The following is an 18,322-nucleotide window of genomic DNA, read 5'->3' on the forward strand; positions in this document are numbered from 1 at the left end:
GCATGTTTTTCTGCAGAGCAAAGTGCATTGATGTGAGTTCGTAAGTGCATAGGTAGCTGCTTCTTATAATATTCTTACAAAACTTCCTCCAAGGCAGCCGCAAGTCTGGCCAACCTTTAAACATTCATACTTAACAAGTATCATGACATTTTGCCAGATTTTTTTAAAGACATAAATGCATCTCTTTCTAAGGGCGTGATAACACAGCACTCATGCACACTCATGCATGCAGATCCTGCTACCAACCCACATAGCCATTATAAATGCTGCACACATGACGAACTGAAAATTAATACCCACACTTGATTCCTCATTGAGCAGTACACAGCCTGCACACTGTAAAAAAGAGAAAACCAGGTTGTTCCTATCCATGACACCTTTTTCTAAAATTTGAGTTTTTTTTGCTCCACTCTACTTTAAGTTTACACCAGCTTTGCTTTTGATATTGTTACAGATGTTGACCTGCTGGTGGCAGTGCAACATAACGTTAATCAGCATGGGAGTGTAGAAATGGGGGTGCACCACTGCGTGTCATTTCAGCTTGCCGCGGTTCTGTTGCGGGAGACAAAGATCAATAGTAACGGAAGATTCCTCATGGCAGTGTTCCCCAACGCCTGCTGCAAAGCTATAAGGGAGGGGGGACACGCAAAGTCAAATACTTAGAAATAGCTGTTAGTTTCTAGCGGAAGAGCACAATTAAAACTAAATCTACCACCCGTCCAGTCCTGCTCAGCCAACGGGCTGTTATCGTGCATAGATGTGGTGAGGTAAGAGAGGGGGAGAGGAAGGGGCCCGGCTCTGAGAACGTTGGCTGACACGCAGGGCTGATTCATTTTTTCCAGAGGTGCACACAGAAGAAAGCTACATGATGAAAATCAAGGCTTTGAGATTTTCCCGCACTCCCTCTGTTCACATGAATGAATGGATTTATAGGCTACACCAGCCTATATTCTACTGTCAGAGATGATATCGCTTTAAGAGAGTCTGTGTGTCTGACTAATTGTGCACTCATAAGCTCAATGTAAGCCGAATCTAATATAAGCTCAATTAACAGCATTTGTGGCATTTCTATTTTCAACTTGCACTTCTTTTCTTTAAATAAGCAAAATCTAGGCTACAGAGGGGCACTTACAATATTGTGAACAGGGACAATCCATAAACATTAAAATACTCACCGTTTTCATAGTGTAGCCCAAGACGTAAAGAATATGCATGTTAACATTAAACTTGTATGAGGGGAAAATATCACTTACTAACATTTTCTAAGCAGTTATATCCAATTTTACAACATATCTGAGATGCCAATATAGAGCCTTTATTTATATAGCGCTATAAACAAAAAAGATTGTGTCAAAGCAACTGAACAACATTGATTAGGAGAACAGTGTGTCATTAACGCAAAATGACAGTTAAAGGCAGTTCATTATTCAATTCATCAGACTTAGGAAACATCTAAAACTCTAAAATGACTGTAAAAAGATGCTTAAATCCTTCAAAATTGTCCGTGTTCATTTCAACTGTTAGGTCCTCAATGTAACCTCATATTTTCTTTTCTTTTCTTTATTTTTCAAGAAAAGCGAGGAAGAACAGCTTTTGAAAGATTATGCAAATGTGAGATTGGAACTTCATGGAAACATAGGCCCCAAATCCAAAACAGTGTTAATTATACTATAAAGTATTTATAAATATTTGATAATAATATGTTTTTATATTTTCAACTTTCAACATTTTAATTTAAGTTTACAAATTTTCTTCTGTACTTCATAAGAAAAAAAAAATCATAACTTATTTTGTGATTTCAGTGCTTTTTGAATGATTTAAGCTTTATTTATAAATTTTGTGTTTGTGTGTATATGTGTGTATTTTAATCTAATGTTCATATTGTATTTCAGCTTTATTTACATTACTGATAATTATATTTAATAGTTTCGTTTTAATTAACCATAACAACACTGGTCCACAACAATTTGAGACAAGGCCGTTAAACCATTGTTTAGCTCATAAAAAAAAAAAAAAAAAGTCCCACTCGCATCCCACTCAAATTCTGACATTTTCTGCACTTGCATTTCATTTGAAAGAAGGTAATACAAAGAGGGGTGCAAAGAGGGGAAAAGGTGACAAACAGACATGAGTTTTATGTACGAAACATGAGCATTATTCTCATATTGTGCCAGAGAAGCACATTTACCAAGCAAAAACAAGTCCCTCTAATTCCAGGTGGTGTAATATTACACAAAATGCTCTGCTATCAGTAGTAAATTATCAGTGTCAGGGTCACTGCCAATGTTCTTCCCACTGCAACTCGGCATGCAGCAATTTGCTTACCAATTAAACTAAATTTCTACAGCTATTGGGCGAAATCTTCTGCCACAATTCTTTCTGTCAGGCTTGAAGCTTTATAATTGGGACTGTCAGTTACAGTTAATGGGAAATAAAAATAAGTGTTTTTTGTTGACTTCATTCAAATAACTTACTTTTTCTGCCAGTTCCTTGGATCCGAGAATTGACTGTAGAACATAAAAACAAAAACAAAAATTGACAAACAATGTCAGATAAAAAAAAAAAAAAAAAAAAAAAAAAACAGTCCTCATAATCAATATATACACAGTTACATGTTACAAACTTTATAGATGCAAAGCATCCAAAGTAGTTACAGATCTAACGACTATAGTTTTCAGCAAACATGAAGAGAGATCACATAAACACAATTTTCTTAGGGGGGAATGAGATGAAAGAAGGGTCCAACAATGCCCATGTACCTAATATGCCATCTCTCACTTTTCATGCTTTTCATGCTCACTAAGTTCTGCTGATCTGTTTTTGTTTTATCCAGATTTGTCTGTGTTGTCATTTTACTGTTACAGAGTTTCACCCGCATGATCAACAGAGACTACGAAGCTCTTTTGATGGAGAGCAAATGGGGAGGAGAACTGGCAGGAATGGAGAGGGGGCAGTGCAGTGAGGAGGGACATGATTTAAAGAGAACATCAGGGACAGGCAGAAAACAAAAGATGTGTTTGTGGAGCAGATGTGAATGTAAATGCTCGAGTCATATCTGAGCAGAGAAAGCAAACACAGCATCAGTAAGGCTATTCAGACTGGATATGCATGAAAAAAGAAAGAGCTCAGTTACCCTAATCTCAAGCCATACCCTAAGATCCAGTTTAGGAATTGCTGAGAGTGCATGCACGTATGCACAGACGCTAAAGACAGGGTTCCACAGACAACACAAAATGGACATGTTGTCCATACAGCTACAGGCTATTACAGGATGGATAGCCTGCGATGACCTGTTCCAAAAAACCCTGGTGGAATGAGCACATGCATAATGCAGGGAATTTGTTTAGCTGCAACCGTGCGGCTCTCAACTCATGAATTTCTCCCAGCCGGTGAGCTCAATAGAAAAAGAATGTGAGACAGAAGAAGGCTGTGCTTTTAAAGGACTATAATGCAGGGCAGATTGAGGATCTGCATAGGAGGAAGGGGTTAATGCAGAAGAAGGCTAATGATAGCAGCATCCAACACAGTCTGGAACTCATTACAGTTTGTCTTAAAACACAGACTGCTCTGGTACTAGACAGTAACCTGGGGCAAGGGAAAACATGGGAGCATGTGTGATTTGTTATTATTATTATTAATTAATTAATTAATTATTATTATTATTATTATTATTATTATTATTATTATTATTATTATTATTATTATTATTATTGCCTGCACATGTGTACCTCTAACAGACAAATAAAGGAAAGGACTGGAAGTGTGCTGTGCTGAGCTTGAGCTCACACACACACACACACACACATATATATATATATATATATATATATATATATATATATATATATATATATATATATATATATATATATATATATATATATATACCTTTTTTCATAGTTTGGTTGGTCCTGCGACTTATAGTCAGGTGTGACTTATTTAACAAAATTAATTTGACATGAACTGAGAGAAATGAACCAATAGAAAACATTACCGTCTACAGCCGCGAGAGGGCGCTCTATGCTGCTCAGTGCTCCTGTAGCCTACCACTGAAAACATAGATCGCCCTCTCGTGGCTGTAGACGGTAATGTTTTCTATTGGTTCATTTAGTATCTCCAAAAAGTCTTTCGTTTTATTATATTTATAAGAGAAAAATAGTCTGTGCTGATTTTTTTCAGAAAAACACGAGCCACTGGAGGCGTGACGTGTGGGCGGAGCTAAAGAATCACGAGTGCGAGTAGGCTGTTGCGTTGAGAGCGTTTGGAAGTTGTGACATTACCGTGAGTAAAAAAAAAAAACATCATCCAAAAGAAACCATGGCTAACAGTCAGATTCAGCCGTTTATTTATGATCCAGAATCAGATCCCGAGGCTGAAACTGAACGATAGCAGCAGCAGCAACGACTTGCTCCGAGCGGGGCTCGAACCCAGGTCTCCGGCATGGGAGGCGAATGCACTAACAAGGAGGCAGAGACATTTTAAGCAGTTTTACTCACCGCCAGCGGTTCCAACACACGATCGTGACCCTTTTTCATTGGGATTGCATCTTCCTTAAGAAATAAACGATATGCAAATCCGGCGTCAAACTGGGCCTTGTTTGTAAAACAAGCATCTTCGAAATGCAGGGAACAAACAAAAACACTTGCACAACTCCGTTGATGCTCTTTAAAAATAAACTCCGTCCACTGGTCCCTTAATGTTTTTTTTTTTTTTTTTGGTAATCTGTGCAGGGTTGTCTTGCCCTGGCAACCAAAAACACACTCCTTTTGTGACATTTTGCGACGCTCTCGCTCTGATCAGTGAATGTCTGTGCTCTCAGTGCTCTGCTATACGGGAGCGTGAGCTCTTCTGGCAGAAGTGCCCTCAGGACCCATATAAGGAAATTCCGCTCCATCTAATGTCACACAAAGCCATACTCGAAAAAAAACTTTCCGAAACTTGTGAAAAACTGGAAGGAGTATTTTTGGAACAAAAATACCACTTCAAACGTACAACTTAATTTTTTAAACTTTGTCCATGTTTAGCATGGGAATCCAACTCTTTAACAGTATAAAAAACTCAGTATGCATGAAATAGCATTTCAACACCCACCCCCCCCCCCCCTTTAAGCATAAATCAATGTTGGATTAAATACACAAATAAATTAGAGTGCTAAAGGGGTCGAAAATATTCAATATCCATGTTAGTTTGCTTCTCAAGCATGTTTCTCTCATCGTAAAGATGTTTGCTTGAAAGTAATTATTCTTAAGAGTGTATAAATTGTGCAATGCTGTCTAAATTCAGACAGTTGCTCAGTTTGGCTGGCATGGTCAAACATTAATTTGTTAGAGCTGCTGACATTTTATCAGAGGGATACAATTAGTAAATACCGAGACAGGAAATGGCACGAAAACACACAGTGATACATCTTATGTGTACCACTGGAGCTAATTTCTCTGTCAGTATGGCAGGAAAGATTAAGATAGAATTTACACCACACAACACATCTGATATAAATCCCACTTCAAATCTCCTACTGTTCCCCGTGAGAGAACAGAGAGTGTTCATGTTGAGACGTTTATCCACCCAAAGCGTGAGCTGAAGAGACACTTCTTGTCGGTTTACGTGTGACTATGTGTAGATGTAACAAACAGCTTTGAGTGCGTTTGGCTCCCAAACAGAGCACTCTGGATGTAATTATGTTGCATATGTGAGTATAAAAGCACAATACACGTGGCAAGTGGAGAAGATATGTTACCAGTTGGAGACTAACTGAAGTACCTTCACCAACCAGCTTTTTATTAGCACTGCTAATGATCATGATTCACTGCTGCAAGGAGAAACAACAAGAGCAGCCCACACCAACATCACAAATCCTCTTTTCCACAGAGGACAAGTTATCCCCCCATATGCACAGCTTGCGTTAGCATTGAGAAACTGCTGATAAATTGTGTTTTCAGGGGAAAATAGCAGATACCTTGTTTAAGTGGAAGTCATTGTTTTCTGGGAAAGACTTAAGGTTATTCTTGGAGAAGGCTGAGACACAGAAACGCAGAAAAGATATGACTTTTCAGCAGTCAGATTGTGTTTACTCATAGCTGCTGATGTAAACTTCAGCTCTACTCCTTACAACTCTGATAGAGTTCCGTTTATAGAGCAATGGTTGGCTAGCAGTAGGATTGTTTTAAAGGGACAGTCCACCCAAAAAAGTGGGTGCCCTATGCCCTACTCTGCCCTGTGTTACTCCAAACTTGTATGATTGTTCTTTTACCATGAAACACATAGGATGTATTTAGTTAATTGTCTTTTTCCATTAAATTAAGGTTGATAATAACAGCCTGTTGTCACGTAAAAAAAAAAAAAAAAAAAAAAACTTTTATATATATATGTTATATAATATATATACTGTATACATGTTAAATTATAATATAAAATGATATAATTATGCACTCCTCTTAAAAATTATAATTTATATATACTTATTGACTGACAAAAAAAAATAAAAAAATAAAAAAGTGCAGTGAGAACTTTATTGAGGGCTAACATTCAGAAGGACCACTACTAACAGGACAGAAAAAGAGAGAACGCATAAAGGAAAATGTAAATGCAAGAGCATATGTGCATAGACAAGATGCGAAAGGGCAAGAATGAATAAAAAGAGCTGCAGAAGCAGAGGACATCTGATTTCAGCATTTCTACGGCCCACTGGGCATTGTTCACAAGAATTTACATTCATTCCCAGTTTCTACAAAAGTGCTCATTCAACTGCCTGCTAGTGGGCCACTTAATGGCCACTAACTGTGTCATTTTATGGCAAATATATCAGGATGAGAAAAATTTATCAGCCTACATTACATCTTCAGCTCATCTTGTCATCTATTTATGCGCTGTAACACTGCTGGGATGCACCATTCAAGTGTTTTAAGAGGGGAAAATTATGAAAACTCAACCGGGTGGCTGCACATTAATATCATTAGTACATTCACCTAAAAAGTCAGGCAAACCTATTTTAGTAAGATTAATTCTTTGGGCTTTCAGATGCATGCACACAAGATTTGTTTGGTTCACACCATTTTTAATTGTTGGCTAATGTGCACAAATGCATTTGATGGATGTATTTCCTTATTGTATAACTATGTTGCATTTTAAATAGTGTGTTAAATAAAAACATACAGCTTATTTAAAAAGCATCTTGAGGCCTTTTCAATATGTTCCATTCCATTGCATTCTTGCTGCATTCGGACGCATGGATGCATCCTCAGTCAACGCCCCCTTAATAGCTCCCAATGAGAGCAAGTACGTGTTTGTCTTCAAACACTTCAAGCCATCTCAAGATCAGGATCCCACGTTTAATAACTAAGCACCCCTCTCTTAATTTCTGTAAGATCTTTTCATTAGAGGCGCTTGCACAGTTTTACTAGCTCATTTCTAAGTGCAGTATCAAGGGTTGTTTTTGCAAATGAATGAGGTCATGCACTGCACAACAATATTTCTACAAATTCATTACAAAAGACTGAGAATTTCTAATAGTCAGATTAATTTACCAGAGTGAAGGGATTGCGCATAAACTCCACCTGGTTCTCTGCGGCTCTTCGGCTCTTGGGAGCATCCGGTGGACACTACCGAAGCATAAAGAACACTGGTCAATCCAACTTGAACTAAAATTAAACTATATAACAAATAAATAAATAAAAATTTATAAAAAATCAGTAACTGAAATAAAGTATAATATAAGTATTGGATGAAAAAAAATAGAAATAAGAAATTCAGTTAGCTGAAATTGCTAAATAAATAAATTAAAAACATAAAACAATAGCTAAAACTTAAAAAAAAGTTATTTTTTTTTAATTAAATTACGATGAAAACAAAAAAAAACTTATAAAAAATATGTAAAAATACCATAATAGTATATCAATAATACTAAAACAACACTGCATTTGATTTAAATAATAATACAAATTAATAATAATAAATCCTTCCCGTGCACAATGGTCTTTCAAGGCATCTATGATACAAGACATATTTTCCTCTGCATCTCAAGATGTAATTGCTGACTCCTTTAAAAGCCACATGCATTCAAGGGGGAAACAGTTGCCCTTGTTTCCATTTTGAACACTGCTAGCAGGAAGCTTTAAGCATTCGCCACAAAACAAAAGAACACAAAGAGCTTTGTTGGCTTACATTCAAATTCATACACACACACACACACACACACACCAACAACAACCAGATATTTTTGTCACATGATTTTAATGTTATCTGTACCTTACCTCGTAAAGAGGCAACTAACATGTAATGGGAATAATCATCTTTTCAGACTAAAAATGGTCCATCTGGCACATAACTAATGATGTCTAATAGTTCTTGGCTGTGAAAAATCCTCTGATCCAAAACTGCATCAAATTTGAAATGCCAGCTTAGAGTTGGCTTTACCTATTCCCATGTGCACTTCCTTTGTCAAATAAGTTTGGCAGGTGACATTTCCTGATCTCTACCTTCTTTACTATTGCCGGCTGTGGGTGGCTGTATGCTTTTCATACAGGCTAAAGTTATCTGCAAGTGATGCATTCCTGAGAGCCTTTTCGATTCAGCAAGGCTTGCCAAAGCTCTGATCAATTCAGAGAGGAGAAACGAATCCAAATTCCAAATCCTCAAATAAAGCAGCACTCCCACATCGATGACTCAAGCGCTGTTCCTCCACCACAGCCATCCCGATGGAAGCAGAGTCGCTGCTGAGGCTTTATCCATCAAGTAGAAACTACAACAATGATTTTTTTGACAGAGAGAATGCATCCATTCCCTCAGCAAAACATGAGCTTTACCTAGACTGTGATCACCGAAAACATATGCGATTGTGTCATCAGCTTTGGTGAAATATTTCTTGACAATACTGGGAAAAAACATACACCCTTTAAAAAAGTATTTTACCTGTGCTTGGACTGTGGTAGGTTCAAAGCACTGAGGTAAAACGGTATAGTTATCAGTGTAATTTACATGCATGGATCATAACATTGTTAACTGACTCACTATTGAACTGATTGTTAACTGTCACAGTTGCTTTGATGCAAACTGTTTCACAAGACATACACACAAACATTAATATTGAGCCTTGGTGTATCCTTTAGGCTACAAATGAAATCAATTGACAGACTGATTAATCAGAATGTTGATCATGTTAAAATGCATACACATTTACATTTATTCATTTAGCAGACAATATTATCCAAAGCGACTATTAACGTCCAAATAAGCATTATTTTTAATTGTGACGATCTCATCTTAAACTTTAAGCTGCCACCCTGCTCTCTATACAATGCCATAAAAAGCCATTCAACAGCCCATGGCGGCCACAAACTAACAGAGATTAATTTTCTAAACAAAATATGTTTGAAACTCTGATGAATGCCATGTATAAAATCATTTTACAGTGTCTTTAACAGTTCAGACTTTTTTACCCGAGCTCCAGGTATCTCACAGCAGGCTTCCTGGATAGCGAGAGAGGGGTCACAATACACCATCACTTGCTGCACGTCAATCTGAAGAAAGATGCAGAGAAAAAGCATATTAAAAGTAAAACAAGAAAAGTGGATTTTATTAAAATGCTGGACCCCCGCTGCTTTACATATGACCCCTTGCATGATCATTTCACTAAGTGGTTGGATTAACAGACTAATTCATTAGCAATGGATGCAGCTCGGTTAGGCTAGCATGGGCTGTTCTTTTAATCTTTTTCTAGCTGAGAGAGCTCAGTAGCGTTAGCCCTGAAGAGAGTGCCCGTGGTCTTCCTGTCTCTCACACATTCACCAACACACCCCTGCCACATTTCCCCCGCAGACAGGATGCCTAGGGCAAAACCTGCGGGAAGCCGGCTCATAGGAAACATCTACTTCCGACTACTCTATTAGCAGTTTAGTGCTCAATTATCTGAGGAGCCGGAAGCTTATGCACTCTTACATCTCATTTACATTCTTATACGTCAAGCCTCTTCCTCTGTTGAAGGTTCACAATATGATTTCAATCATTATTAGGATCAGCAAAGCTCCTCACCTCCACAGGAGCAGCATCAGTAGCCCTCATACCCAACAGCGTGTGTCCATTGATGGGTAACTGGCCACGGAGCTCCAGGGGCTTGTTCTCAATGGAGCTGCAGTCCATGTGCAGGGAGGCTGCATCTCTCTGCAGACTCAGAGCCACCTTATGCCAGCGCATGTCCATCAGGGATTCCACACCGTCACCTTCAAACACGCACCCCACCATGGACCCATCAGGGTTGGCCCCTGTCGCCCGCAGGGCCAGGTTGCCATCTGGACCATTCCATTCAAATGAGAACTAAAGGAGTGTGATAATTCAGGAAAAATAGAAAATGTGATTATATTGATGCTGCAGTACAGAGTCCAAAATTATAATTTTGCCATACCATACAATGAATATTTCTTATCAGCCATGTTTTTATATTATTTCATAGCTATACATTATTTAGCTGTAAAAGTGTGCATAAGCTTTTCAGATTAAGAAGCTTGTCTTAAATAATATCTTTTTTTTCATATTTTTATTTATTTATTGTTTGTTTTAATCAATTTCTTTAACTTATTTTATGTATGTACCAAAGCCATATTTCTCACATTATTCCCACATAGTGTTAGTATCAGTGTTGCATAATCAAGAACTACTGTATCTTTCAATTGAAATGTGTTTAACTAAGGATATCTATCACATAAACCTAAAGTATAATTAAGTCAGAAATGCAAAGCTCACATACAGTATAAAACTTAAGCAGCATAGCCAGTTAACATGAAGTAACTATGAAACAAAATTCTAAAACAAATATTAATCTTATTTTTTAAGTTCAACATTTGCTAATACATTATTAAAATCTAAAGTATCTGCTAACATTATTTGATGGACTCAAGCTGACTTGAACTAACCACGAACCACTGTATTTTTTTTTAAATTAAAGATTAACAAATACAGTAACAAGTGAATTGCTTATGAGTTAATTTTAGTGAATGTATTAACTAATGTTAAGGAACGTGACCTTACTGTAAAGCATTACCAGTGAATTACTTTTTTTGAACGAATCAACTGAATGTGAATGACCCACTCACATTATTTTTTTAACCTGAATAAATCAGTGATCTGAAGAAACTGATTGAGTGAATGATTCAATGACTCCTTGATGTGTCAGTCAGTCCTGAATAATCTTGTTTGATGTCTTGTGGGTAAGTGTACTACCATCAACACCACTCATTTTGACACAATATTACAATATAAAAAAAGACAAGCAAATAGTATTTTATGATTTAGTATGCAGCTCTATAATTATCAGTGCCTTAAGGCACATATCTATGGACTCAAGGTGAAAGTGGACACACACCTGAGGATAGCCATGTCCATCAGATATCTGGAACAGGTAAATGTGATCATTCAATGATTTCTTTTTCAGCAGCAAGGTGAAGACCAGGGTGAACTCCTCTGGAAGTCCATTAGGAAACACTTGACTGAGGAGATAAACGTGCAGTTAGACTGCAGTACACATGCACACAAATAAACGTGGAAGAGGTGGGTTGTAGTAGTACAGAAACAGTCTGAATCCTAGCAGAAGAGGGAGTATCTCTGTAATAATGGTCCTGTGGATACAGATATAGGGATAACCCCTGACACTAATTTCGAAAACAAATGCAGCTCAGCAAACCTCATCTTCATTCTCAACTTCTATCTCTCACAGTAGATAAACAGTTTGCCTGCCTCTTGGTGGGTCAAGGGCAGGCAAACTCCAGAAATGTGTTTACCATCCCAAATGCACGCACACATACTGTAGACTCAGTACTGGAGTTTATTCACACGCAAGTCATGGATCAACGTGGAGCTGATCATAAGCACATAAACATGCATACATAACATGCACAACAATGAGCAGGTAGCATGTTTGTTTCTAAACGCGACGACAATGATTTATAACAGAGACTTGGAAACCAAAGTAATAACAGGCTGGCCTCCTCAAGGAAAAAAATTAATAAATCAGGACTAAACACTGGCGAGAGAGAGAGAGAGAGAGAGAGAGGGAGAGAGAGAGAGAGAGAGGGAGAGAGAGAGAGAGAGAGAGAGAGTTTGCACAGGATGAAACTTGTTATGACAGGGAATAAGGTACATATCCATTTCAAATATTTCTTGTTGTTATTGCTGAACAAAACTGCTCCACTGAAAGGGCCTTCATAAATAAAAGATTAATGATTTTTTATTTCATTATGAGATTTCCATATAGCAGATCTATTGAGAATAGAGATGCATGATATATTGGTAGCAAGTAACTACTACTCAAAGAAAGTTCAGTTCAGTTCAGTTATTATTATCAATGCAATTAATGGAATTACAGCCAATATTTGTAACCAATGTGTGACCCTGGACCACAAAATCAGTCTTAAGTAGCGGGGTATATTTTTAGCAATAGTCAAAAAAATATTGTATGGCTCAAAATTATCACTTTTTCTTTTATTCCAAAAATCATTAGGATATTAAGTAAAGATCATGTTCCATTAATATGTTGTAAATTTACAATACGTTGTAAATTTCCTACCGTGAATATATAAAAAAGGTAATTTTTGATTAGTAATATGCATTGCTAATAATTAATTTGGACAAATTCAAAGGAGATTTTCTCAGTATTTCGATTTTTTTTGCACCCTCAGATTTCAGATATTCATATAGTTGTATCTCGGCCAAATATTGTCAGATCCTAACAAACCATACATCAATAAAAAGCTAGTTTATTCAGCTTTGAGAGGATAGATGATATATAAATCTCAATATTGCTAAATCTAAAAAAAAAAATGACACTTAAAAGGGTTACTCCATAACAAAATGAAAATTTTGTCATTAATCACTTACCCCCATGTCGTCTTCGGAACACAATTTAAGATGTTTTGGATGAAAACCTGGAGGTTTGAGACTGTCCCACAGACTGCCAAATAAATAACAGTGTCAAGGTCCAGAAAAGGTATGAAAAGTCTCCATCTGCCATCAGACGTGCAATCTGAGTTATATAAAGTGACGGGAACACTTTTTGTAAGCAAAGAAAACAAAAATAACGGCTTTATTCAATTATTCCTTTGTCAACGGTCTCCCTCTGACTTTGCTTACAAAAAGTGTTCCCGTCGTTTCATGCAACTCAAATTGCATGTCTGATGCCAGATGGAGTATTCTGACTACACATTTTCATATCTTTTCTGGACCTTTACACTGTTATTTATTTGGCAGTCTATGGGACAGTCTCAAACCTCCAGGTCTTCATCCAAAAGATCTTAAATTGTGTTTCCCGAAAACGCTTTTACGGGTTTGGAACGACATGGAGGTAACAAAATTTTCATTTTAGGGTGGAGTATCCCTTTAAGTGGTCTTTTTGTGGTCCAGGGTCACATATTTTATTGTGGAATTTTTTTTTTTTTTTTTTTTTTTTTTTTTAAGTGCTTGTCCTAAGACCAAATCCAAAGACCTGAGTAAACACACTCAAACCTATACACCCCATCTCTCTCCCAGGTGAGGTGAAATTGAAGATAAAGAAACGCAATGTTAAACAGTTATATTACAAGTCCAAGCTAAGAGAATGACTAACACAGAGGTAGCCAAACAATTTAAACACCATCTGCTGCTATCAAATATCAGAGACCAGCTGACAAGACTTTGCATTAAACTTTATCTCAAAGAGAATGTAGGAGACCATTTAAAGAGGAAGAATCCCCCACTCCACACACACACACCATGTCGGCCATGTCATGTGAGTTTAGATTGCAGGCTCTCGCTGTCTCTAGCCGAGATGAGATTTAGAGCAGGAGAAAAAGAGCTCAGGTTTAAATGGGGAAAGCACCTGGGGCTCTGGAAAACCCATTCTAAGAGAGGAACTCTCTGATGGGGAGAGTTGAGTATGTCTGTGTGTATGGTTATCTTTGCCTTTCCTTTTTTAAAGTTTCAGAAGGTCAAACTGTACAACTTTTAACCAAAAGTCAACTATTTTTTGCCGCTAAAGAATATAAAGGATAGAATAAGAAAGCATTTTAATGAGGACAAATTTAAATCTGACTCTGTTTACAAACTTAACAAGTATAACTACATTTTGGACATTGTTGTGCTATTTTCTGAATCTCACATAAGAGTTCTCAAGAGACCTCTAAACTAACTTCTGTCTACAAATACCTGACCTTTAAGTAACATTTCTTCCAATGCAACCTCAGCGCCAAGATGAGCTGCATCAGATCCTCATGTTTATTTGCAACTGACAAGCAGCTCTCTTTAAGAGAATGTCAGCCAGGGAACAGCCATCATTTCAGGACGGCAGATAAACAGCTGCTTAAGCACTATTACTGACAACAGATAAATTCTGTTCAAACATCTGTCCAAACATCTGAAGACAAATCGGTAACTATTATTCAACAGGCAGGCAGAAAAAGGCAAGAAATGATGTCCATCTCTATGTCCATTATAACATTATAACTGTGTTCATGTCACTCAAAACTTCTACAGGCTTCAGACTCTCAGCCTTTGCCGTTTTGGACAGAATTTGTTTTCTAGGTGATGTCTGAATTACAGTTATTAACTATTGAAACAACTTGAATATTATGAAATCAATTTAGCATCTTGGATCACATTACAGTCCCACTTTATCTTCAATCACAAAAAAAAAAAAAACTTCCTCCAAATTTTTTACCGAGGTAGTTAATGTAAAACTTGATAATACAGTCGACGATATATAGTAAGTGAATGTGTAGTGCTAGAGTAATTAAGGAAACATGTTGAATGCAGCATTCGTTCAATCAATAACATTGTCAATGCAAAAATGCAGTTAAGAATGTCAGAGTTTAGGAATGTACAGTGTGATATCAGTGTATGAATACCCAGGCCAAACTGTTAACCCTCGGTAAAGTATATGCACTGTGAACCGTGAAGCGAGATAACCCAGGATTTTGTTTACCCGGGGTTTAGAATGACCCAGGGTTAACTATTTCAGGTGTGAAATGCCCTTATGAGATCCAAAAGTTAGCCTGTCCAAAACAATTCACATAACCTTCTCAGAGGAAAATAGTCCAATCCAAATAGGGCTTTTAAAGGATGCCATTTTTGTTTGTTTAAATTTATGATGTAGTGTATCAACTGCAGCAGATCAAGGGCAAAAGCAAGTACAAAAAGAGTATAACAAGGTTATAGAGTCCAGCACAAGAGGTAGAGCTTCAATGTTACTCGTCTGACCTATTTGGCTCAAACACACAAGTTCTCATTTCTGTTAAGTCTACATGAGAGAAGCATAACAGGAAATTCTAAGAAGAAAGCTGATGTGTAGTCTAAACCAATGCAAACTGACTTTCTCTTCCCACCACACAGTGCCAGAGTGCTGAGAGGAAACAGAACCCGTTAGCTTATATCATTGTCATTTTTTCATCTACGCACAGCTCAGTAAAAGCATTGTCATGAAACGTATATTACTGCAGTTTGAGGTATCACCTAAAGCACTTAAAATTATTGTTAATAAAAAATTTAACAGGGTTTCTGTGTAAAAGCACAAAGCAGCGTGTAATCTGCTGAAATGTTTATTTGCAGCAAGATGAACGTATCTTAAAGAGGAAGTCAAAATCTTTCTGGTGACATTACTGCGATTGTTTCATGATCCTTGTGGAAATGTTAGACCAAATAACAGTCAGCGGCCAGGAATTCGAGGCTTGTATTGACCTGCTAGAATATTTTGGTAGTTCTGCAGTTTTGTCTTATTGTACTGTACTGTATGTTTTATTGCTTTAAGATACAGAATGAACAGCCTCCAACATCTGAGAGAGTGAAAATGTAGTTATTTCTATAATTGACCCTGAAGGGTCACAATAAATGATGTAAAATAACTCCCCCCACCTCTTAGAATCTCTCAGGAAAAATAGATACTACGACAAACAAAAAAAGAAAGATAAAAATATTTACTCTGTAGGCTGGATGAGTTGTACTTTTCCAAGGCGAAGGATGACAGGCCCTCTCGGGTTTCGAATCTTCTTGACCTCGCTGTTCTTCAACAGGGAGAAACGTCGCGCCAGATTGAAACCTGCAGATCGGGCAATCAATCTATTTACCACCCAACAGGAGAATAAATCAGTGAGCTGCTAGTTGACATGCCCTATGCTATGTATCAACTTCTGCTGTGCCAGTTTTCAATTCATGTAAGGCTAAAGGAGGGACCTTAACACTGGGAGCATTTATATCTTTCAGCTCATGAACAGAGTCTGTTCCTTAGACTTACTTAATGGGCAGTTGGGCTTTTATTAAGTGTATTAAAAGGCTAAAATGATTACATATGACAGTGTATTCACTTAATTATGTAGAGTGAACGTCTTTTTGGATATACTATTCAAAATAATGAAGCACTTTGATGTTTTTGTTTTGCTCTCAGAGCTGAAGAAAAGCACTGTTAACATTAAGAAGTGATTCTATAGCACAGATTTAGAATATGATTTCTGAAGGATCATGTGACACTGAAGACTGGAGTAATGGCTTCTGAAAAGTCAGCCTTAACATCACGAATCATGGAGCCCCTAAGGGGACATGATGATGTAAAATAAAATGAGTTGGAAGAAAAATGTATGCTTTAATGCTCGTGTGCTCCCTTGAGAAACTGTGCACGCTTGAAAAAACTTTTGTGGAGGCAATAATATGTGACCCTGGACCACACAACCAATCTTAAGTCGCTGGGGTATATTTTAATCAATAGCCAAACATTTTTTTAATCAAAATGATATATATTTTTTAATGCCAAAAATCATTAGGATTTTGTTGAAAGAAATATATTTTTTTTAACCGTAAATATATCAAAACCTAGTAATATGCATTGGTAAGAACTTAATTTGGACAAATTCAAAGGTGATTTTCTCAGTATTTAGATTTTTTTGAACCCTCATATTTCTGATTTTAAGATAGTTGTATCTCGCCCAAATATTCTCCTATCCTAACAAACCATACATCGATGGAAAGCTTATTTATTCAGCTCTCAAATTATGCATAAATCTCAGTTTTGTGAAATTGACCCTTTTGGCTGGTTTTGTGGTACAGGGTTGGGAAGAAATACCTGAGAGAATGAAAACATTTTCCTATCATCTCATTTTTTTATTTTATTTATTATTATTATTATTATTATTTATTTTTAACACCATGTATCCCTTAGAGCCTCCGAAAAAAAAAAAAAAATTAAAATAAATTATTATAGATATTATATATATGTATGTTATGTATATGTATGTTACAAAAATGTAAAGCAAATGTCAACCCTTCTTTAATAGGTTACATGTAAAATCATTAAGATGAATGAAAAAATAAAAAATAAATAAACATTACAGAATGCAAGAGCAAGCCCTGTGTGAATGGCCCCTAAATAGTGGATTAGCTTTATCCAATTATAGAAATCATAACAATACGGATAGTTCACTCAAAATTTTTGTTTTTGTCTAAACATTTACAATAACTCGAACCCCATATTTGTTTGTGAACAATAACGTAGAAAACACTAGAAATATAGTGTACAAGTAATCTAGGCTACTTTTATTGTCCTTTTCTGAGCTTGACAACCTAACATCACAAAACTTTTTATTTATTTTTTTTGTATGGAAAATAATACCTTGGATATTTAAATAAATATCCCCTTTTGTGTTCCTCAGAAGCTTAAAAAAAGTTTAGGTGAGTAAATGATGCTGTTTCTTTAAGGGATGTCCATTAGCAGCAGTATTAACCTGTAATGTTGTGTCTGGCAGTTTGAGGAAACTTCCATTCTTCTACCTGTACGGACGGGCAGCTGACACCTGTAGAAAACAGAGAAGCAGTCAAGTTGAAGCAGATCTCTGTCTTGTCACCGGTGAAAAGTTTTGCATAAAACAACTTGTACAACTGATCATGAGGAGTCCTGTCAAAACTTGGTACTGAACATGAGGTGAACAAGTTGAGGCGATCAAAGATTGTCTGAGGAGACACAGACAACATCTAAGATATAAATGGAGCTAAAAATAACATGCTCTTGTCTGGAAGAATCACTCTCCCAATCTTACTGCCTGGTGGCAAAGACAGTGACAAAAGGTCTGACACACTCTCGACTGATGGACAACATACAGTATGAAAAAGAACTATCTTTAAAACGGTTCAGCCAAAGTGCATCCTATGGCAACTGTTTGAACTTTTAGCAAGGATGTCAGACAATCTGATTTTGATAGCAAATGATCACCATCCATTTTTATAACTTTTTTCATCTTGATGTAAACAACTTTTTGAACGAGATGCTGCAGTTAAAATAAATTATTGATGATTTTGTACATATCTTTCCATGCCTTTTTTC

General features: G+C 36.7%; 1 protein-coding gene across 4 annotated transcripts in view; it reads right to left on the reverse strand.

The window, feature by feature from the left end:
* Nucleotides 1-18,322, reverse strand: part of LOC113091766 (collagen alpha-1(XVI) chain-like) — a 67,389-nt gene that overhangs the window by 38,284 nt on the left and 10,783 nt on the right. For 2 of the 4 annotated variants that reach the window (XM_026257398.1, XM_026257396.1), the window contains exons 3-10: nt 17,727-17,795; nt 15,934-16,051; nt 11,354-11,477; nt 10,027-10,308; nt 9,435-9,515; nt 7,524-7,598; nt 2,475-2,507; nt 301-336 (exon numbers count right to left, since the gene is read on the reverse strand). In XM_026257398.1, the coding sequence (XP_026113183.1) occupies nt 301-336; nt 2,475-2,507; nt 7,524-7,598; nt 9,435-9,515; nt 10,027-10,308; nt 11,354-11,477; nt 15,934-16,051; nt 17,727-17,795 (818 nt within the window). Of the gene's footprint in view, nt 1-300; nt 337-2,474; nt 2,508-7,523; nt 7,599-9,434; nt 9,516-10,026; nt 10,309-11,353; nt 11,478-15,933; nt 16,072-17,726; nt 17,796-18,322 lie in introns of all 4 variants that reach the window. The other 2 variants (XM_026257399.1, XM_026257397.1) reach the window with 2 other exon arrangements.

Source organism: Carassius auratus, unplaced genomic scaffold (assembly GCF_003368295.1).
Source record: "Carassius auratus strain Wakin unplaced genomic scaffold, ASM336829v1 scaf_tig00214282, whole genome shotgun sequence".
Taxonomy (NCBI): domain Eukaryota; kingdom Metazoa; phylum Chordata; class Actinopteri; order Cypriniformes; family Cyprinidae; genus Carassius; species Carassius auratus.